The following is a 23,524-nucleotide window of genomic DNA, read 5'->3' on the forward strand; positions in this document are numbered from 1 at the left end:
CATTAATGAACTAGATTTCTCCTTTTCTTGAGAAAATATAATTTTTATGAAAACAAAGGAGACATAAGCACACTAAAGCTCCCATGTATTACAATGTGTGGTTTAGTGCAGCACTTGATGTTTCCTTTGAGAGGCACATATTAGTGGATTCTATCATATATAGGAAGTAATAGAACCACATGAGGCAAAGAAAAAAAGGAAAATAACACAAGACCGGACAGATCCCACTGTAATATTAATAATCCCAGACTGCGCAGGCTTCTTTATCCTCTGCTGACTGCATGGTGATCCATTAAACACCGCGGTGCGTGCGCGCCTCGGCTTGGCTCTTCATGCGTTTTTCGCGCGCATGTGTGTCTCCCGGTGCGCGCTACGTCTCCATCGCCGGTCATCAAGTCACGTGTCTCAGGGCTCCCGGGTCCTGGGCCAAGTTTTTTTTTTTCCGTGTCAGATCGTCCACGGACCTTCAGCACAGCAAACCCACGCAGACCGACCCTCCCGCGCGCATCTCCGCTCCACGCTGCGTAAACCAGCACCTCGGCGAGGATGAAGGGACGGATGGACGGACGCACGGATGTGGATAGATGTTGCCCTTTAACTGATCGAGACCACTCCAAGTGACTTCTTTGATTACTTCCAGAGCTTTTCTGACGACTCTCGGATTACCTTTAACAAGCAAAAGAAGGAGATTTATTTCGTTTTTTGTGTGTGTGTGAGGAGAGAGAAGAGAGGAAGGGAAGAAAGAAAGGGAAGCTCCGGGTTGCTGAGAAAGGCTGGGTGCGCTGGAAAGACGGAAAGTCACGGATCATGCTTATGGGAACTTCCGATTCCGTCTCGATAAGGTATTTTGAAAACAGCAAAGTTATTTTATTTGCATGTAATGTTTTTCTACACATTAAATCCAGCGCTGAGTCCACTTTTTAAAACACAAAAAAGACAGGTGATGGGCGCTCCATTCCACCAGGCGTGTTTTCTTTCCTTTGCCACCGTTTAAAATACACATCTAACTACTTTCCGACTGCTGTTTTGATGAAAATATCTATATTTGTCTCTCTTTGTCATAAACCCCCTGAGGAGAACATGCAACTGCCTCCAGCGTCACATGCGCTTGTTTTTACGACAAACGACGCACAACGAAGCCCATTTAAAAAAAAAAAAAAAAAAAAAAAAACCTTAAAAGAGAAAAGTCTGTTAGCTGGATTATGATGACCGTTGTTTGGTTTTTTGCGTTATTCTATTTATTATGATAATCAGGATTAGAGTAGCGTTTATAGTTTTTTTCTCCTTTTTTGGCGCATTCCCTGCCCACCATTGCGTGGTGTGGGCTAAAAACCTCCAGTAGACCAGAGACAGAGCAGTCCATCTGTTCAATCACATAGCAACAGGAAGAGAGAGGGAGACAGAGTGGGAAAAAAATCCCTACTATTTCCATAATATCACATTATCATTCTGGGGAGTCTTTTTTTTACCTCCTTGCACTGGATATATATTGCATTTCCAACTATTTGGTGTCACTGAAAGAGCAGAAACTGAGGTGCACAATAGGTCTACAGTATCAATACCGTCATTTATATCAGATTTTTGGAGTGTTCAAAGACAGTTTTGTGCAACAAGAAGAGATTGTTTTTTTTTTCACTTTAACTAGATTGGAAGACAGAAGACATGTTTAAAGTGACAAAGAGCTTCGCAATAAGAGAAAAAAAAAGCCTGAAGCGCTGCCAGGTTGAATATTGAAAATCCGTGTTCTCCATTGATTGGGAGCAAGCACTTGCGCTGCTGAGGGATTGGGGGAGGAAATGGCCCGAGTGTTTATTTGGCTCATTGTGTGATTTGTCTCCAGCCGCCCTTTGCTAAGTTGATCTCTCTTTCACCGTCTTTTTTCTGTTGCTGTTGCTCTGCATCTTTGCACATGATCTTTCTTCTGCTTGCATCCCTGCCCTGCTATTCACCTCCCTCCGCTAACCTTTTTCCCTCTGACCTCCCCCCAGAGTGGCTCTGCCTGATGCTCTATCATGACTGATGGCGAGGGGAGAGCGCGCTTTCAGTACGCAGAGTGCCAGGAGCAGGAGGAGGAGGTACAGGAGGAGTTGAGGCTTGCTATACCGACGCCCTACAGGAACGACGACCCGGGTCATGATGCTGACCCAGGAGGAAGCCGGGCTGAGGAGGAGGAAGAGGAGGAGGAGGAGGAGGAGGTGGAGAGGAGGAGAAGGCGGAGGAGGAGGAGGAGCAGCGGTGGTCGAGGAGAAGCTGGAGCTGAATGGAGTCCTGAAGTTGAGCAGCATGAAGAGGAGGAACCGGAGCTGGAAGCGGAAGTTGGACCGACACTGGGAGTTCGGATCACGGCTCCGATCCGTGATCCAGACTGTGTCTCCGAGGAGGAGGAGCAGCAGCCATACCCGGCCCTGGCCCCCGTGGCCTTCTTCTGCTTAAAGCAAACAACGAGGCCTCGCAACTGGTGTCTTCGCATCGTCTGTAACCCATATCCTTTCACATGCTGGAAATCTAACTCTGGCAGCCGGTAAGGCCCAACTAGTCCTCAGTCTTGTGTTTGTGAGTATCAGCATGCTTACATGAATCGCTTGATTTCAAAGTGTATGATTCAGATGCTTTAAAGCTCAAAATACACATCTAAACACGATGATGTTTAGGTGTTAATGGTTTTGAAAGCTTTGCACCTCCCATGTAAATTTAGCAACTTGCTTATTTCTGCATGACTAAACAACAGCAGTGGCAGACTGCTGAAATCTGACAGGTCATTTGTCCAGACCATTGTCCTTTGTTTGGGTTTACACCATTAGTAATGAAGTGTGTTGCTGAACTCATAACTGGTCTCGGTGTAGTTGTCTGGAGCTTATCTTCACCGAGGAGAAGAGACGGGTGACAAATTATTGGATAAGACTGAAAGAGTGACCCCTGCAGTGAGGGGATCTGGTCACTCTGATGTGCTGTTGGGGGCATTTTGTTGGCATGGTTTGGGTCCTCTTAGAGGGAAGGTCACTGCAAATCAATACAAAGTTGCTGGAGTGATGAAACATTTCTATCCTGATGGGAGTGGTCTCTTCGTGGACGATAATGCCCCAATCCATAGTGCATGAGGGGTCACTGAATGGTTTGATGAATATAAAAATGATCTAAATCATGTGCTATGACCTTCACAGTCACCAGATTTCTACCCAGTTCAACACTTATGGGACATTTTGGACAAATGTACTCAGCATCCTTTCCACAACTAACATAAAAGCACCAAATCAGGGAACATCTTTTGGATAGCTGGTGTTCCAACCCTCCAGTACAGGTTTACAGGCTTGGAGAATCAATGTAAAGGTTTACTGTAGCTGTTCTGGTGGTGTGTGGTGGTAAAACACGTACAAAGACACTTTATGTTTGTTTTTACTTCAATTTCTCACTGTCTATTGTAGATGTTGCTTTTTCTGAGCTTCGATTTGGATGACTTGCATTTGAATCCTTTGTATATTAGGTTGTACTTGGCTGGAAGAAGGATGTTATCATCACCATTTCATGTGAGCTGGGCATTCATGACAAATCATGTTGCTGCACTGTGGTTGAGGAACCAAGTTGGCATCTAGTACACTTTATCTGAGCAAATTTTGTCACTTTATTTGCTTTTTTTGTCATCGAAAGTGTTTGACTTTGTACAGATTTGCAAATACATGTACAGAACATCCTTGCACTGAGGCATCATCATCATTCGCAGAGTAAAACATCAACTCTTTTGTAGTTATCAAAGGGTTTCTGCAGGGAATTAAGCTCTTCTCTGGTCACCTTTGATACCATTGTTCCACTGATGATATGGAGTCTTCATATAAATCGTCTCGAGTTTTGCTTGGCATCATTTCCCTTTGCTCTGATTTTGATAGACTGTTACCAAGGTTTGTGCAAGTGCACTTTTAAATGGTTGGGTCTCGTTCACTGGAGTTGTTTTTGGATTAATTTCAAACACAAAACTGTCCTGTTTGTTTGAAGCTGGACATCATTAATCAGCTGTAGCTGCACAGGATAAATACTATCATTGAGGTTACAGCTTCTCTCTGCTGACATTTTCTGGCAGCCATTTTTTTTACAAATCTATCGTTATGATTTAACTTGGGGTCCAAATAGTTGAAGTAAAATGTCTTTTCAGTCTGTTTTACCGTCTATTATTACCCTTCGGCCAAACATCCTGCCTGGATAATTTTTATATGTGGGATGTTTTAACACACTGGAGTGTAGACACACAAGAACATAATGTGCATCCAAGTCCAAGTGCTATGAAAAGAACTTGAAGACTGTAATGTATTTTTTTTCCCAATCCTGATACGGTTAAGTAGTGGGTGGTACCTGAGTCACATTTCTTGAAGTACTTTCTGTGTCCCCAGAATCTAATTTGTAGGGGAAGAGTATAAATATCCAAGCACATTTATGTGATGTATTCTTTCTCTTGAGGTCTTCCAGTGTTGTGGGTAGATGTAGTAGCACCAGACTGGCTGCATCTTCAGATGATTTTGTAACTGCACTCCTAGTGTGAGTATGTTTTTTACTTACTCTTAGGACAGTGGCAGCCCGGAAGGTGGAAATGGAGCTTTTGGAGGTGAATTGACAAGCTGTTTGTAGTTGGAGAAGAAACAGATGCTGCAGACGGGTAGATAAACAGCGAGATTCAGCGGCAACCTGATGGCTTCGCTTGTCTGGTGTTTTTTGTGCTCTCCAGTGAAGTGAAAAGGCAAAAAAAAAAAAAAAAAATCATGCACAGTAGTTCAAAGCTGCAAGAAAAGAATTATTTACTTTGCTTTCGTCATGAGAGATTATCACCCCAGAAAGTGGAGTTGATGATTCATAACCCATTCAGACTGACACTGTGATGCGGGTTGAAACTACGTTGAGGATGATCTGTTTGAATAGGTCACTTTGCTGCGTCACTCGACTCTTCCTCACGACCCTCCTCACGAGCGACCAGAGGTGATCACGGATCTGATGTGACCTGTTCTGTAAACTGCCTTTTCTAAAAGGGAGAAAACCTGATTTGATGCATCTAAGGTCTCTGATGTGCTGGGTCACGTGTGACTATGCAGACTTTTAATCCCTAATATTAGCAAAGATGGACCCTATTGGTGTACTATGGATATCTTAGATAAGAAATGCAATCGAAATGCACACCGAGTAGGTCATTTTTTTGTTAAAAACTTGTAATTGCCTGCCGGTTGACAAATTTTGGAATAGTGTTTCTAAACTACTCTTCTGTACTGCAGTTTCTTGTTCAATATCGACCAACATACTCACCAATATCAACACTGTTGGTTGGGCTCTGCTGGAAATGCAACTGAATGACATATTTTCTTTAATCGTTGACACCTAATACACCCAGTTTATAATGCAGCATTTCTGTCAAGTCTTTGAACGTTTAAGCCTTATTTATAATAACCCACATGAACCCGTGTAACAATCCTATGCAAGTCCCATTTTGATCCTGAAGTGGGATATTGAGGATGCCGGTGTGTCTTTGTCCTTGAGGAAAAGCCAGACAATGACAGAGACCTTCTCAGACTGCAGGACTCGGACACAAAGTGACACTGCAACCATCATCTCCTTCACCGAGTGTCCCTGAGCAGCTTAAAGCATCTCTACCAGCTTCAAGGTTTCAATTTTGTCGCTAACACCACACTTGACACTGAGTTTTCCTCTGAGGATCAACATCCCAGTGTCAGATCTGTGCAGGTGCTAAAGAATCCAGCCAGGAAAATGCGGAACTGGCAACGGGGAATAGTGATGTGGGGAATATTCTACAAATGCAAGTGTTTGCAAAATAATTTAATGGGGAATGAATTGGCAGACAAGTGTGCGCAGTTTGGAAATGGTACAAATGCATATCTTCTTGGCTACAGACAGTCCAAAGTTGCAGGGATTCTGACCAGGTTTTTCTTCTCATGCTCTTTGCATACAAGAACTGGGGATGTGTTTGGTTATTTTACAGTGGACCAACAATTCTTGAACTTGTCTTCACTTGTTTTGCATTATTTGAGGTGTTCTTCCAAAGTCCTGGTTTTATAGTTATGCACATTCACTCACTGGCCACTTTATTAGGTACACCTTGCTAATAAAATATTTTCCCTGCAGAACTGCCTTAATTCTTCATGGCATACTTTCAACAAAGTGATGAAAACATTCCTCACAGATTTTGGTCCATATTGACACGGTAGCATCACACAGTTGATGCAGATTTGTCGGCTGCGCATCCATGATGCCAATCTCCCGTTCCATCAAATCCTAAAGGAGCTCTGTTGGATTGAGATCTGATGACTGTGGAGGCCATTGGAGTACAGTGAACTCATTATCACGTTAAAGAAATCAGTTTGAGATGATTTGAGCTTTGTGACATGGTGCATTATCCTGCTTGAAGTAGCCATCAGAAGATGGGTACACTATGATCATAAAGGGTTGGACATGGTTAGCAACAATACTCAGGTAGGCTGTGGCATTTAAACCATGTTCAGTTGGTACTAAAGGGCCCAAAGGGTGCCAAGAAAATATGACCCACACCATTACACTACCACCACCAGCAACCTGAACCATTCATACAAAGCAGGATGGATCCATGCTTTCTTGTTGTTTACACCAAATTCTGACCATCTGAATGTCACAGCTGAAATGGAGACTCATCAGACCAGGCAATGTTTTTCCAATCTTCTATTGTCCAATTTTGGTGAGCTTGTGCCAATTGTTGACTTGGTTTCCTGTTCTTCGCTAACAGGAGAGGCACCTGGTGTGGTCTTCTGCTGCATCTTCTTCAAGGTACAACGTGTTGTGCATTCAGAGATGGTATTCTGCATTCCTTGGTTGTAATGAGGTGGCTATTTGAGGTACTGTTGCCTTTCTATCATCTCCAACCAGTCTGCCCATTCCCCTCTGACCTCTGACATCAACAAGGCATTTTGGTCCACACAGTTAACGCACACTGGATATTTTCTCTTTTTCTGACCTTTCTCTGTAAAACCTAGAGATGGTTGTGCATGAAAATCCCAGTAGATGAGCAATTTCTGAAATACTCAGACCAGCCTGTCTGGTACCAACAACCATGCGGTAAACAAGCGGTGTATAGATAATGGATGGATGGATGGATGAACAGGTGTACCTAATAAAGTGGCCATTGACTATATATACATGGGACTCTTTAAAGAAGACATTTATTAGAAATGTGTGCAGATTGGAGCAAGCAGGTGATGAAGGAGTCTAAAAATGATCCAAGTTAAACGTGCAGACCTAAACACATATGACTCGGCTGCCTGATATTTCACAGATTGTAGTGTTGCATCACATTAAGTCTGTTTTGTTCACAGTGCTTTAGCAGGGATTATACTGCATTGGTTGGTGAGGCAGACAGCAAATGCTCCTATGGTCAGTACGTGCATTTTCCTGCATGCTGATCACATTTCTGATTTCTGGTTGTTTCACGGTGACAGGCAGGACTGTTTGTACCAAGATAACATGGCTGATGAATGAGGTGCACACTATCGCATGCTTGGAATCACATTATAATTGCTAGTTTAGGACTAGAACCAGGTTATGTCTCACCGGTCAACTTTCTGTGATTTATGCATCAGTGTCGGCGACTATATGTGTGTCTGTGTGTGTGTGTGTGTGTGTGTGTGTGTGTGTGTGTGTGTGTGTGTGTGTACCAGCCACTGTAAGCAGTGCAGAGTTGGTGGTCCTCAGTAGACTATGTAAATATTATTCGCAGCATAAATGCTCTGCCACTCAAGCACATAAAGGAATGAACACATCAGCTAAAGTGTGAGTTTGAAGGAGGAGGAAAGTTAAATGTGAAGCCTGTTTTTCATACCTTTTATTTAGGCTATTTTGAAGATGTCAAACAAAGCAGTCATCAAGCAGTTATGAATAGACTTGTATCATATAAATTCCAGATTCCACACATGCTGCACATGTCTAATGCGTATCGGAATGTCATTAATCACCTCTGACAATAAAAGCAGGTCAACAGTTGCTCACAATTACCAGAATAGGATTTCAGCACAAGAACACTTGTCGTCCATCATGTTTATTATGCTCATCATCATTGATCAACCGGCCTGCCGCTGTGCCTTTACCTAAACAGCTGAGGATGTCCAACAAAAGTGCACGTCTGTGTTCAAGCTGCAACACAGCAGCGAGCTGAACTTCTTTATCTTGTTTTCAGCTCCCCGATTAGCTCTCGACCCATTCACCATAAAACACAAGATGACAGAAAGATGAAGGAGTCGTTTTTAAAAACGAAAGAAAAATACTTCCATAGAAGGAAATCCCTGCATTTTGTGGGTCCGTGTTGTGATCTGCTGTCCGTGTGGGATTTTCATCTGCCGAATATCAAAGTTTTTAAGTGGTAGAGAAATCTTTGCTTACTGTTTGTCACTCAGATTGGAGATTTATGTATCCCATCCGATAAATGCTGGTATGTATTTGACTGAAAAATCTCACCAAACAAACAACAAAGAATGACAACAGCTTAACATGTACAAAAAATACACATAGCACAGTAGTTGTTTATGCTGACAGATTATCCAGCGCAAGCAAATTTGAAGAAAGAACACTTAAGTCTGGAGCTGAAATAATCACATAGTCAAACTTGTATATCATCAAATAATCAAACAAGAAAAGCAGTACTCTGCCAAGGCTGCTCAGTTGTATGATTTCCAGCGGATAAGTCCCAGTAAGTCTGCAGCAATGGATTTGTTATAGGATCGCAATCATGTAATTGTGAGCAGGCAGCTGACGTAGTCTTCACTTGTTGTCATAGTTACAGTGATGCCGTGACGCTATCTCGTAATGATACAGAAATCTTTAACAAATTCATGGATCCAGACTATAAGCCACATCACTGCCAAAATCTAATCACTTGGTCCTCGTGTAATTTCTGACCTTCTTTGAAAATTTCATCCAAATCTGTTGGTCCCTTTATGAGTAATGTTGCTAACAGACACAGACAGACAGACAGACAGACAGACAGACACGTACACCGATCATCATATAATTCCAGAGTAGTAATAATTAGTTGGCAACATTTGTGTAATAATTCAATGAATACATTGGGCAAAAGTGCCGGAAAAAGCTAATTTGTCCTCATTAAATGTGAATATGCTTCAGTTTAAAGCAAGTAAATTCTTTTTTTTTTAATTGAATTTTTATCTTACCAATATAGGGGCATCATGTAAGGAAACTTTGTCTCCGTTTTATTTTTTTTTTCAAATAATTATTTGTTTAGTTGATAATTAGGAGTAAGGATAACTAGGATTAGCAAAAATGATCTTTCGTTTATTATTTAAGTCTACTGAAGTATTTAGAAATCCAGCGACTGTTTGGCAGCAGTGTCAAACAGTTTGTATTCCACATGTTCAAACATGCAAAAGCCAGCAGTGTGTGGTCCTTCAACGTTTTCCCAGAAGAAATCTGTCTGTTAGTCAATCGAGGAGAGTGTAATCATTTATACGACTTAAGCAACAAGAGTGATTGTTTTGGAGTCGCTGATTAGATTTGTGTGATAGAATAACAAGCTGATTCGGGCTGATTAGATCCGATTCAGGAGGCCAGACAAGGTTAATCTATTACAGACGAGTGGGTTCATCATGCTATCTGTCTCCATTAGTCATTCTATCCTCTGAAGCATGTTCACAGGAACCCTTCAGCTTCCTTCTTAAATTAATGTAGATGAGGCTGATATAAAGAGAACGCCTCGATTATGTTGGCTTGTTTGAAAGCTCAGAGGCATTTAATGACATTTGGTATTAGAGAATAACTTTTACAGATGTATTCAACTACATTGGTTAACCCTCTGAATCCAAAAACACAGTGGGGTGTTTGAAAGGCATGTTTTAGTGTTTGGAATACAAACTGTTCGGCATTGCTGCCAAACATTCACTGGATTCCTTGAAAAAAAATTACCAAAATTACACCATGATCAGAGCCAGAAACTGGTAAAATGGAAATAATTCCAATATTTTCAACTTTCTGACAATTTGTCAACTAAATATTGTGTGGCATGCCATCCATTCAGAAAATGCGACCAAATCTAAGCTTAAAATTGTAATTTAATCAATATCGCTTTGTTCTACATGTCTTGTATTAAAATTGAACTGTTTGCATGAAACGGAATCTGTAAAAACAAACAAAAAATTCTACACTGAATGGCACAGTGGTGAAGCTATTAGTCACTCAGTTCTGATTGAAAGTCATGTCACAAAACTCCAGTGTTTTCAATTGAAGTGCAGGCTGTGTTTACACAGATTAAATATTAGATAAGTATGTAAACATTAAAAATGTAAGTCGTAAAATGTGTATTATATGTAGGAGCAACATTTTTTCCAGTGTTGGTGACACCTGTAGACACTTGGAAAGATGTTGTATGCATTGATTCCAAGTTTTTCTTCAGTTTTTATGGAATAAATAATTTAAAAAATGCAACCTGTTTTTTTCTTCTTTTTATGTGATATGGCACAGAAGACATTTTTAGTTCTCTCTACTTGTAGTCATGGTTGTACTGTTTTCATAGAGGTGCAGGACTTTATATTGCAGTGAAAAATGAGCCCACAGTGACTAAAAATGTGACAAAGGCAGCAAAAAAAAAACACCGAACAAATTAAGTCTAAAATAAAACAAGAAGATGTGATTTCTGTGGTTATTTCAAGTTTGGAAGGACTCGGCTGTGAACTAGAGAAGCTTAAAGCCGTTTGAGATCAAATCAGCAGCATGAAGAACGTCATTAGAATGTAGTCTGGATGACATTCTGGCTTGGAGATAAGAGACATGAGCGTTAGCTGAGTGAGCCTGTTACTGTACACCCTCCTGTAGTGAGGATCAGCTCATGTCTTCAGGGAAAGAAAGTTGAATTGTCCACTTCCTCTCAGTCCCACAGCGACATCACTTCAGTGGTTTCATTGCTTTTTGTCTGTGGTGTGTATTTATGTCTTAAAATGACTTCATCTCTGCAGTGTGAAAGGGAGTTGGCCTTGATGTCAGCAGGTTGTCCTTCTCCTGCTGCCGTCAGACAGGCGTCCTGAGGCTTCTGTGCATCGCCGCTAGTCTTGTCTGTATTTATACTGAGCAGTGCAGCTAATGCGTGCCTGTTTGTGTGTTCGGTGACTCATTATACTTGGCCTGTGCTCATCATAACAGCAGATTGGGGGTCGTGAGGTGCGTATGACTGCGGATTTAGAGGGATCCTGCCTCTCTGACGTATGAAGTCCTGGCACACCCTGAGCAGGCATCACGACGTGTGTGGCCGAGCGCTGTGTGGACGTCTGTGTGCATGTGCAGCGGGTCGAACTTGTGTTGTATAGTGGACGAGGCCCACGCTTCCAGACTTTCAGCTGAGCTCACACCAGACTTTTGCAACAGCAGAACCTCCCTGCAATGTCAAAAGCGTTCTTTCTTTCGCATAAATGCATTCTGTGCCTTCCAGAGAAACGACTAGAACCGAAAGAGTGAATAATGCACACTGATAAACCAGAAAGATAAACACAGTTCCTACAAAACAAGTAACCACAACACACTGTTTCTGATAAATATTACAAAAGAAAACAAGCATGCATACATCTGCTTATTTGGAATTGTGGAACAGTACACTAGTGCTGCAAGCTACATGATACCGCTGCAAACCAAACTTCTGCTGTCATTACTAGAGATGTGCGTAAAACTCAGGCCCCAACACAAAACAATATCTACAAATTCTCATCACACAAGCAAGTTGGTGTCGAATACAGTCTATAGCAAATACACATAAAAGTGAAGAAATCAAAGAATATGCTTACCGTCAACCAAAAAGTCCAGAATGAAAAGATGAAATAAAACATTTATCCACAGGAAATGTATTCATTTATTCAAGCAAGATAATCAAAAACTGTTAAGTTGAGAAAACTGCTATTTAATGCTTGTTAAAATGCTTTTTTTTAAAACTAGCCTTTTTGATTAGACTTTTTTTGTACAATTTTAAGGACAAATTTTAACATAGAACATTTTCAGAAATTTAACGTCATTTTTGAATGAACATGAAATGTGAATATGAAAAGGATTTGCCAACAATATCATACTGGTTATGGAAAACAGTGTAGTTTTGGTGGTGAAATTCAACTTTATTGGAATATTGGTATTGTTGCAGTAAAATTACAAATGTTATTCAGCCCTGTATGTCATTATTTGCTCACAAATGCATTAGCCAAACATAATAAGCCAACAAATGTGCATTTCAGTGTAATATGGCTTTCCCGCCCTGCAGGCATTAATTAATGTTTATGCGTGTATGCAGGCCAGTTTGTGTGTTTTTGTGTCAGTTTGTCCGTGTGTGTGTGTGTGCTCAGGGGGTTAAGGTGTGTGTGCAGTGGGATTACTTCCAGAGCAGTAGGATCTTTGTTTATCCCCAGGCTCACTGTTTACAGGCTGCTTCGCAAAATGATCTGGAACTAATAGCGCTGATTTTCATGTGTGTAAACGCAGGGATGTGTGTGTATGTGTGTGCATGTGGGAGTGTCTGTGTGTCGGCTCAACAGAAAGAGTGTGTTTGTGTGCATTCACACTCGCTGGTGCAGTGACCCTCACCTGCCCCAGGCTCTGGGAGTTGGACTCCATAAAGCACTTCAGAGAAATGGAGTGAATGTGTCTCAGTTTTGGTGTGTTTGTGCCGCCGGCCAGACGTTCGCTGGTGTCTGTGAAATGATGAAGCCGCCGGCGTTATGGGGAGAAACATTTTGATTGGTTCGACATTAGGGCTGCCACTAATGACCTTTTTCTATCAATTAATCTATCAGCTGCTTTACAGATAAGTCAAATAATCGAAATAATAAAATTCTCATCTAGAAAAGTAAAAGGGTCATTTTATTTAAGTTTTAGGGCATTTTATTTTGACAGGATGTAATTGAATAATATAACAGTATGAAATTTTTATATATGTAAATTAAAACTGGAAACTCCAAGATTAATAAAATAAACGAAAACGGGGACTTATCATTACTCTGCCAAGGAGGCGGAGTCTCAGCGGAGTTAAGTGATGGTCAACGTTGGTTTGTCTGTTAGCAACATTACTCAAAAACAGACAAACGGATTTGATGAAATTTTCAGGGAAGGTTTGAAATGACGCAAGGACCAAGTGATTAGATTGTGGCAGTGATGTGGCTTATAGTCTGGATCTATGGATTTGTTAATGATTTCTTTATCATTGCAAGATAGTGGCACGGCGTCACTGTAACTATGACAACAAGTGAACACTACTATCACATGATTGCGATCCTACTAAAAATCGACCGTTCCGGACTTACCGGGACTCATCCATCTGAAATGATATAACGAACAATTGATCAAATTGTGGGGGTGTTTCCGAGTCCTATCAATTCCCCCCGCCCACTACATATTTAGGTCATGTGGTTCGGTATCTGTACATAACGTGCACATGCATAATGCACGCCTGTGCTCAACAAGGTCATTTTGATTGTAGGTACATCTATATTAAATGGCCACATTTTATGTTGCTATGAATTTCTTCAAGATTTCAGTTGTCGGAAATGATAGAATGACTGAGCAGCCTTGGCAGAGTACTGCACTCTCGGAGTGTTTTTCCTGTTTAAGTCTGTGATGCAGTGCTGTTCCTATTAGACCACTTAACAAAGACAAGAAGTTCAGTCTGTAAAATAAACAAAATACAACAATTGACAAGACGGAAAATTTAGCATGGAACAGCTAATGCATCTCCTTTTCTCCTAATTGTGTAATCATTCTCTGACTTTAGTAGTAACCAAGAATTCTATGAAAACATCATCGAATTCACAAATTTTGGGTGTAAAATCAAGATTTCAGCAGTGCAGCTGAGAAGTGACTGCTGGTTAATATGTAGCTTACTGGGCCATGTTTTAGTCACTATTTCACACTTGTCTGACAACTGAAACAGAAAGATATGTCCACTACCATTCAAAAGTTTGGGGTCATCCAGGCAATTTCATGTTTTCCATGAAAACTCACACTTTTATCCATGTGCTAACATAACTGCACAAGAGTTTTCTAATCATCAATTAGCCTTTCACCACGATTAACTAAACACAATGTAACATTAGAACACAGGAGTGATGGTTGCTGGAAATGTTCCTCTGTACCCCTATGGAGATATTCCATTAAAAATCAGTCGTTTCCAGCTAGAATAGTCATTTACCACATTAACAATGTCTGGACTTTGTTTCTAATTAATTTAATATTTTCATTGAAAAAAATGCTTTTATTTAAAAAATAAGGACATTTCCAAGTGACACCAAACCTTTAAATGGTAGTATAAATGAGATTGGCTTTATTTGGAATCCAGCTGTGTTAAAATACAGTATATGTGTTTACAGAGAGCAAGAACGAAGGAAAAGCCTCTGTGCTGAGAAATGCTTATGTGTTTTCTCTGCAGGTGCTTATGCATTGTAGTAGTGCTCTGCTGAAATTTGTACACACCGTCTTTCTAGTCTATAATAATTTAAAGCAATCCCATTCTTCTGAAGCCTTGGAAACTTTTATGCTGAATTTACAGTTGTCTAAAACACTTGGGCTGACTGCAGCTGACCAATTAGCCAAAAGTAACAGATGTCAAGATGCAACCATAAGTGATACCAAAGAAAAAAAACTGTTAAACTGAACTGAAGTATGAAGAAACAGAAATATTAATTTTGAAGCAGTTTCAACGTTGACGCCATTGATTGTGTCAAGTAATTGCAGCAGCTGTTTTGAAACAGAACAACTTATAGTAGTGGTAAAAATTAGCCAAAAACAGCTAGTATGGGATGCATACGAAGGCTCTATGTCAGCATCAACATGGAACCCTCTGCCAGCTAACCGGGTTTATCAGAGCATGCTCATTAGTCAGTTGTACACGAGGTTTAAGGTCAATCCGAGTGAAGCTGGTGGCTGCTACTGTTCAGGGTCAGAAGGTTAATCTGTAAAGGAGTGTACACTGAGTGTTTGGACCTGTCTCTGCTGTCTTATAAGTAGTGCAAACAGGTAATTTCTTACTCCCTCTTCTTCCTAATGCTTAATTGCATCGTAAAATGACTGCTAGACACATCAATAAATGTTAGTGCACTTTAACGCAGCTAGACACCTGTCCTCACCTGTCGGCTGTAAACTTCACTTAGAGTCAGTGTCCTAATAGTTGGTGGTGCCTGGCCATTTTAATGATATTTTACTACTTTTATAATATTTCATCTAGTAAAGTGAGGAGGACTAGTCAAAATTTGAAACAAAAAGCAGCATAGACGGTGAGAACAGGCATGAATTGATTGTGAGCGAGTGAATAAGTGATAGATATAAGAAGGTACAAGGAGTACCTCACTTCTTTCTGCCCAGTGTGTCTTTTCACTCAGAGAGCTGTCAGTCAATCTCCCTGTAGTGGCAGTGCCACACTGATTGGCCCTCTGATACTGTGGGAGGGCTTTCGTAGCAGCTGTTGCCATGGCTGTGCATCATGTTGACGATGGCCTAGAAGTGTGTTCTGTGTTTCCACGGATCAACCCGACATCCAAAGCCCTCTCTGTCATTCTCGTCAAGAATATCCATTCTGAAAATGTGTTTCTGTTAAACAAAGCTGGACTCCAAATAATGATGGAAAATTACTGTGAGTGCACTTGAGTGAGTAAATGCAGCAGGTGGTAGGTAGACAAAGCTCACAGGAGGGTAAAAAGAAAGGGGGACAAAGAATTTAGTAGAGGAGAAAGAGAGACAAGGTTGGATGGATGATTTTAAACAAAAAAAAGTCAAGAAATGGACAAATGAGGAAGTAAATGTAGTCCAGGATAGAAAACAGATGAGGGAGGTCAAAGACAGAGGACAGGAAGTTAAAAATCAAGGCAAGAACAAGGCGAGAAGGAGAGGATGAAATGAATAAACAGGATAGAGAGAGGAATGATTGAAGAGCGAGGCGAAGGGGAACACGACGAGAAATGAGCAGGACAGAAATTGGTCATTTGGATTGAATCCATTCTGCACGCCTTGTGTACTGTATCGCGGCACTCTTGTCTGAAAATTGGACGTAGCGTTCAGCCAATCACAAGTGTGAGTGATGAGCACGTCGCCGTCGGCTCCCTGAAGCTCTGTTGTGCTTTTTATTGTCTTCCTCTGCTCGTTGATGGTTGCTGCAGTGAAGATGCAGCAGCGTTCTCAAGCTCAAGACACAACTCCTCTCTCAAGCAGCCCCCTCCTCAGCCTGTCTCTGTTCAAAAAGAAGCTGCAGCCGAATCCTGTTTCTCCTCCGCTCTTCCTCTTTCCTTCTCCTTCTGTTTCTTTGTCTCTTCTTGCTGCTAAGTCCTGACTGCAAATACACCAAAGCAGTTGTAGGCTTCTTTTCTCTAGTCTGGTGCTTTTTTTTAATTTATGTCACTCTATTGAAATCAAAGCGTGTTATTTTCAGTGTGCTGCAGTATGATGCATTTGCATGCACACACACTCTTGCAAGGGGAGGTTTTTTTTCTTTTATAATGAGACCACTTGCTGAAAGGAATTGTCAGAATGTCTTTTCATTCCTCTCAGTGTTTTAGCATTTGACATGAACTGACTCCCAGAGTGTATCGATTTATAGGAATGAGTTGTGTGTCTGTCGGTGCGTGATGTCCTGGTGGCTGAAAGGTTGAGGTGGAGGGTCACAGAGTTCAACAGAAGAGGATTTATCCCGGCTATAAAATGGGAGGTTGTAAGATGGAGAATCAGCAGGTATAATTGAAAAACTGACAGATTCAGAGGGGCTGTCGTATCTCACAGCACATCTCCAACGTTCAGAGACACACACATATGGTACGACCCTTAAGGATGCAAGAAATGACCTGAGAAGGTGGTAATGTATTTCTTTTTCTGGAGGAGGAGCTGGCAGGGCAAGGTCAGTGCAGGGCTCCCCAGGGAGGATGCATCGCGTTGGGGTTGGGATCGTGAGCGGACCATCACAGTAGTCTTAAACTCCTTCTCCTTATTCCATCTTCAGCTGGGTGTTTAGTATTCAGTTATGTTTTTAGGTCATATTGCCTTGTTGCGTTTGCTGTTTAGCAGCTGCACTGCTGTTCTTAATGAGCTTTATTTTGTTGGTGTGTGTGTATCAGAGCTATTTCCCCGCAGTCAATCTCCACATGAATAACACAGCAGGCCTCGCCATGCTTCTGATCACATTACCGACTGAAAAATGGTTGGAATGATGAAAAAGACGCACAGGAAAGACAAAAGAGACACAAACACACCACCTGATCTTAATATCCCACTTTTTACGGGCAGCTTTTAATTTCAGACAACAGTATTCTGGAGGTGGCAAAAGGTTCTTCCAGTGTTTTGCGTAAATGCAGGCGACTTTTGTGCAGGACATTTAATGCTATAAATTTCTTCTGTGATATCAGACCAGCTTGTAAAATGAGGGCTTGGGTGTGTTAAGGAGTGCGGGGGGAACATGCATGGATGCACACACGTGTGAGGATGCACATCTGTGTATATATGTATGAAAGAGTAATGCGGGGATGGATGAATAAATAAAAGATCTGGGAAACCCATCTTGCACTTGGTTGTCATGGCAATGCAGACAGCACAGCACAGTGTGTGTGTGTGTGTGTGAGTGAGAGAGCGATAGAGATCGTATCACTGCAATGTTTTAGCAAGTATGTGTAACTTTGCTTCAGCCCAGACCTCCTTTAAAGCTAACAAAGAACTGCTTTCTTCCTTTTCTTCTTCATCTCTTCTGATGTCTGAATACACTTTCAAAAAGATCAAATAACAGTTAAGAAGAAATGTACTGAGTATGAGGATGTGGTTGACATCAAAAAGGTTATGATTTGCATATTTCTGTTTCTTATATGCAGTTATTTATTTATGATGCAGTCTATAGTTTTTATAATGACACAGGCTGCTGCTCAGGCCAAATGTTTAGCTACATGCTTGCACCGCTTTGTGTGTACTAGATAAGTGATGCTTTTACAGCAGTGGTGTATAATGGATATAGCCTGATACTCAACTGCATCTCCTCAGAGACCTGAAAACTGCAGCCTCCTCTTTCTGGTTCTCTTCCTCTCTCCACTCCGCAGCATGTGTCTCTGCTTTGTCTACAAAATGAGCCTGGAAACGTGTGTGTGTGTGTGTGTGTGTGTGTAGATAGACACAGTGTGTGCATAGGTGTGCAGATAAGCGTAGTGTGAAGACAGAGAGTTACGGCAACCTAGATTTACGGCAGAGTGGTGATTGAAGGTTGATGGTGAAGAAAAGTGCGCGGTGAATTTAAAGTGCATGTGCCGAGTTTAATGAAAGCAACTTCAAACGGTGCAAATGTGTGTTGCGATTTGAGTGTGTGTGTGTATGTGAGAGAGAGAGAGAGAGAGAGAGAGAGTGGGCGAGGGAGGAAGAGGGAGAAGTCTAGGACAGTGGGATTCTCTCGGCAACGAGGCTCTTACTAGAAACTCTACCTGGTTACTAGGCAACAGAATAGCACTGCTGCACATTGGAGCAGTGGTGAGGGGGGTTGTCGATCTTCTGTATGTTCATGTGTGTGTCTACGTTTGAGTGCTGAGTCAATACCTATATTATTAGTGAGTATTTTATAGAACATGTGTGAAATTGAGGTGTGTGTGTGCGTGTGTGTGTGTGTGCGTGTGTCTCATCGAAACTGTGGAGTGTTTCTATTGTGATGTTGGTTAATGGAACAGCTTAGAAAAACTCTGATATCACTGAGCTTTGTACACAAAGCTTCTGAATAGGTTGTTCTGAAAGGCTGACGCTTCCTCTCTTTGAAACTGTCACTGTTGGGAAATCGGGTGGATGGATGCAGCACACGGCTGACTGCATAAAACAAAGAAAAGGAAAGAGGTAGCGCAAAAAAAACCAAAACTTGACCCAGCCTTCATTCTCAGCTGCTCATATCTGATTTCTTTGGGTGTCTTCATATCCATTCGAGGATGTAACTCACACCGAATTGAACTGACAGTGAACTCGCCAAGAGACGTGCGGAGTAAGAGAAGTCATCACGTGTTTGTTTTGCTGCTTGACTGAATGAAAGCATCTGGCCAAATACAAGTCTAGTGTGCATTTTTATTTTATTTTATTTTTTTGGTTCGATCACATGGCTTGCACTTCTTCCATCTCTCACAAAATATTTAGCAGTGCACAATATTACAGAACCCTCCCTTCACACGGAGGAAAGCCCGGTTTGGACACCCCTCTGCTGCACCGTGAGCAGATCGACATGAACAGATAGAGTTTAGGAGGATGTGATATTAAAATGTGTCAGCTCACCATCCCCACAGACCAAATTCCTGCACTGACTTGAATATTATCCACTCAAACCAGATTCATTTGAGTGTGTTTACTGATAATCTGCGCTGTCAATCTGACACTGAGGGAAAAGAGGTGGGGCTTACAGTGGGATCAGTTAATTCAAAGGCAGCAGTGTGAAAGTTGAATCTGTTGTAAACCGAGAACCAGACGTCTCCGTGTCGGTATGATTTAAACAGCACCCAATGAACTGTCCTCCCTGTAAATGATCTATTATTCTCTGTATCGAACTTGGCATTGTTTGCCTCGGCTCAGACTGAAGTCACACACACACACACACACACACACACACACATGCAGGCACCGGGTCAATGTGGATGGATTAATCTTATTCCGACAGTTTAGATAATCATGAATTTTGACTTGGAGAAAAGGCAGCCTTATTAAAAGCGTTTCTTATTTGCTGCTGTGTGCATGTGCGAGTGGGAGACCGCCGCTTAATGTCCATTAGGCTGTGATGAAGGAACGCTGCTCTCAGTGGCCCCCGTGTCTGCTTTCTAATGGACCTCTATTATCACAGTTCAAACACACATGGAAACGGCGCCACACACACACACACACACACACACACACTGCATTTTTCTCGACACAGACACACATACACACACACGAGCGTGTTGCCTTTGTACGAGATGAAAGGGCGTTGTGAAGCAGCTGACCCCGCTGAAGAGCAGTCGGCCTGCTGTGTGTTAAGCAGCCTGATTTTAGCTGAAGTGGCTATATGATGGTGCCGTTATATACTTGTCTCGAGAGGAGGGAGCCATACGTCACGTAACAAAACACCGTTACACTGAATATAGACCCAACAATCAGCTGGAGTCGTACATTGCTCCTTCAATGCAATTATGAAGATAAGTGAAACAATATTGCAGTGCGCACGTGTACAAAAGTACTTACTTAGCATGCGTATTCATAATGTATTTGCACATTATAAATACATACATTAATTTGCATTTATTAATGTATTTATATCCAGCAATTTGGTGTAATGTTGCATTAAAAATGTAGATAAACATTTAATATTACTTGCATCACTACACAAACAAGACACTATTATGTTCACTTTATTGGCAGGTGGAGTGAAAAACTGATAACTGATTATCTTGATACAAACATGGACTCCATAATAAGATGGATGAAACTACCATATCTGAAAAGTGAAGCCAGCACAGATGTGCCTTACATCTTTTTAATTATTTCTACCGGCCAGCAGGAGGCGACTCCTCTGGTTGCAAAAAGAAGTCAGATTGCATAGAAGTGGATAAGAAAAGGACCCTACTTCTCACCTGATCTGCTACCTCAGTCAGCATTTTCCTAATGTGTTTATAGTTTCACTTTCTAGGTCCATGGCTTTTAACATAGCATGCTGTTCATTTAGTAAATTATTGTCCCACTCAGAGGAAAATAGACAATAAAGTATTGTATGTTTTAGAGGGCTTCTACTTCTGTGCATAGTAAAGTTGAGTTTGCAGTCAGAATCAAATCTCCTTCATTATGTCTGATCAACACCATAATGGCAGTGACAAAATGCCAAACTCAAGGTTTTTAAACATTAGTCCACAAGCCAGTGGGTGATGTTACATAGTGACGTCCATCTTTTATATATGGTCTATGGTTGTAATGCAGTATTCTTCTGGGAAACTGTGAATCCTGAAGGTTTGGGGTCACTTAGCAGTGTCCTTATTTTTGAAAGAAAAGCTGTTTTTTTTCAATGAAGATAACATGAAGTTAATCAGAAATACAGTCTAGACCAGGGCTATTCAATTAAAAATTGACTCGGGCCGGATTTTCAGACTAAGAACATGAGCTGGGCCGGATGTTTTTAGCAGACAGTGAGCAAAGTTAACTATTTAAAATAAACACAAACAGATCAGATAACAAACACACTGGATGTTTATAAACGTATTGCCACATCCAAAAGGACATAAACACAATAGAAGAGCAGTACTTAAACTAAACCTGTGCTGAAATACTGCTTCTTTAAATTTTACATTTCAAACACACAACTTCAACACATTTTGATAGGTAAATATAAGCACAGGTTAAGGTGCATATGAACATAAAAACTAAGTGCAGATTAGAAACACCATCTTTTGTTTTGGTCACATCTCAAAGTGCATTAAAAAGTAACTTGCTTAACAGTAACTTTTCAGAACTTGAGACATTTTTCTTCTTTTGAAATAACAAAAAACAGAGTTTGTCCCTGTCCATGTTTGGTGTCATCTGAGACAGTCGCATCTTCAGTGCATATAATCAAAAAAATACACAGTAGGCACAGTGATAGTTACTATCCCTTTGAAACGAAATAAAGCTGACATCAAAGTGCATAATAAAGTGCAACTAAGTGAAATAACTGTCAAAACAAAATGTCTTTCTTAAATATTAAACTTATAATAAGTGACCAGAAAATAGTCACATAAATACATAAAACTACCTTTAGTGTCTGCTACAGCACGCTGCTTTGTTGCACTTACCATGTCTAGAAGACATCTGTGGCGAGAATGTTTGACGTGTCAGACCTGTTTGATAGCAGATGTCACACTCGTCTTAACTTTATCGTCCGTTAAAACTTCATCCACGACAGCCAACATGCAGTCCTTCACAGTTTCTGAGTCTGTGAACGGCCTCTTTTTCGTGGCCCTTTCCTGAGCTGTGCAGGTCCGCTTCATTGTAGTACAGCTCCGGTTGTAAGATGCAGTCAAACTCTGAATTATAGCCGCTCTCTCATGACATCCCTCAGGAAAGTTTGTCCGAAACGCGGCATGTTTTTTCAATGTGGTGTCTTCGGACATGATAATCTTTCAGCGCTGCAAAGCACTCGTTGCAGAGTAACCGCATTGGTTTGGCGTTCGGACTTGGTGGTAAATAAATAAATACTTGTCAGTCCACGCAGGATTAAACCGACGGTTTTCCTCGCCGATTTGTCGTTTCAGGATAGAAAAAGACATGCTGCTATTTTCGCCTGTATAGAACTGCTAATGTTAACTTTTCAAACGCCTCTCCTCAACACAATGCATTGTGGGTTAGTTGCTAGGTTACGGTAAGTGTTCATTCAATGTTTGCAATAATGTTGGAATTTTTGTAAGAACTTGTCAGTGTTACTGAAAGATGTTTTTCTGTTTTTCTCGGACCCAAGTCCCAATCACTCGGCAGTTGCTTTAGGGCCACTCGACGGTTGCTTTCAGGCCGCACGTGGCCCGCGGGCCGCTAATTGAATAGGGCTGGTCTAGACATTGTTAATGTGATACATGACTATTCTAGCTGGAAATGGCTGATTTTTAATGGAATATCTACATAGGGGGACAGAGGAACATTTCCAGCAACCATCACTCCTGTGTTCTAATGCTACATTATGTTAGCTAAAGGTGTTGAAAGGCTAACTGATGATTAGAAAACCCTTGTGCAGTTATGTTAGCACATGAATAAAAGTGTCAGCTTTCCTGGAAAACATGAAATTGCCTGGGTGGCCCCAAACCGACCAGGCACATTCCCCACGTGGTAAAGGTGCTAACCAACAGCAGCAGCCCAAAAACTGGACTCTGGAACAGTTAAAGGAAAATGACAAGGAGCCCAAAATGTTGATGTGGCCTCCTCATTCCCCAGGTCCTAATCCGATCCAATTTGCACCACTAGGGAGGCCTACATAGTGTTAGACAGTTGGTTTTAATGTTTTGGCTGATCGGCGTACATGCTTGGAATAATGTAAATGAAAGGCACTAAAATTCTACTTCTGCAGAGATGCGTGGTGTGAGTGTGGGTGTTGTTTGGTGTCCTTTTTATCTCTGTGCAAGAATTTACATACAGATTTGTGTCCTGCTGCAAAATATCTATAAATATAGTCGTTACACTTGGCGACTCTTTAGTTGTGGAGAGGAATATGTAATAAAGGACACACGGTTTCCAAATCAAATTCTATGCAGAAATATCCAAGGTAGATTTGAGAGCCAAGGAAGTTTGTTGGAAAACACATCATGAACAACCTGCTTGGGTTTAGGTCACCAATGATCTAAAAATACCGGCGTGAATGAGAATTTTTTTTACTGTATCTGCACTCTGTACATTCCTAGATTATATAAGGCACAACGTCTGCAACGGTGTAATCAGTTATTCGCTGTTATCGCTCTGTTCTTTTGGGAAATGTGCAGGCCAGAGGTCACTGGTACAACTGGGGAACAGCAATGGCTATAAAAAAATGACTGGATTGGAAATTAAACTGGGGCTGTACAGTGGC

At 41.3% G+C, this 23,524-nt stretch overlaps 1 protein-coding gene across 3 annotated transcripts in view; it reads left to right on the forward strand.

Moving 5' to 3' along the window:
• The first annotated feature begins 310 nt into the window (after positions 1 to 310).
• Positions 311 to 23,524, forward strand: part of cacna1ha (calcium channel, voltage-dependent, T type, alpha 1H subunit a) — a 140,093-nt gene continuing 116,879 nt past the window's right edge. For 2 of the 3 annotated variants that reach the window (XM_055005279.1, XM_055005280.1), the window contains exons 1-2: positions 316 to 842; positions 1,989 to 2,481. In XM_055005279.1, the coding sequence (XP_054861254.1) occupies positions 2,013 to 2,481 (469 nt within the window). In that variant the 5' untranslated portion in view covers positions 316 to 842; positions 1,989 to 2,012. Of the gene's footprint in view, positions 843 to 1,988; positions 2,482 to 23,524 lie in introns of all 3 variants that reach the window. The other variant, XM_055005281.1, reaches the window with a different exon arrangement.

Source organism: Amphiprion ocellaris, chromosome 19, assembly GCF_022539595.1.
Source record: "Amphiprion ocellaris isolate individual 3 ecotype Okinawa chromosome 19, ASM2253959v1, whole genome shotgun sequence".
NCBI lineage: Eukaryota > Metazoa > Chordata > Actinopteri > Pomacentridae > Amphiprion > Amphiprion ocellaris.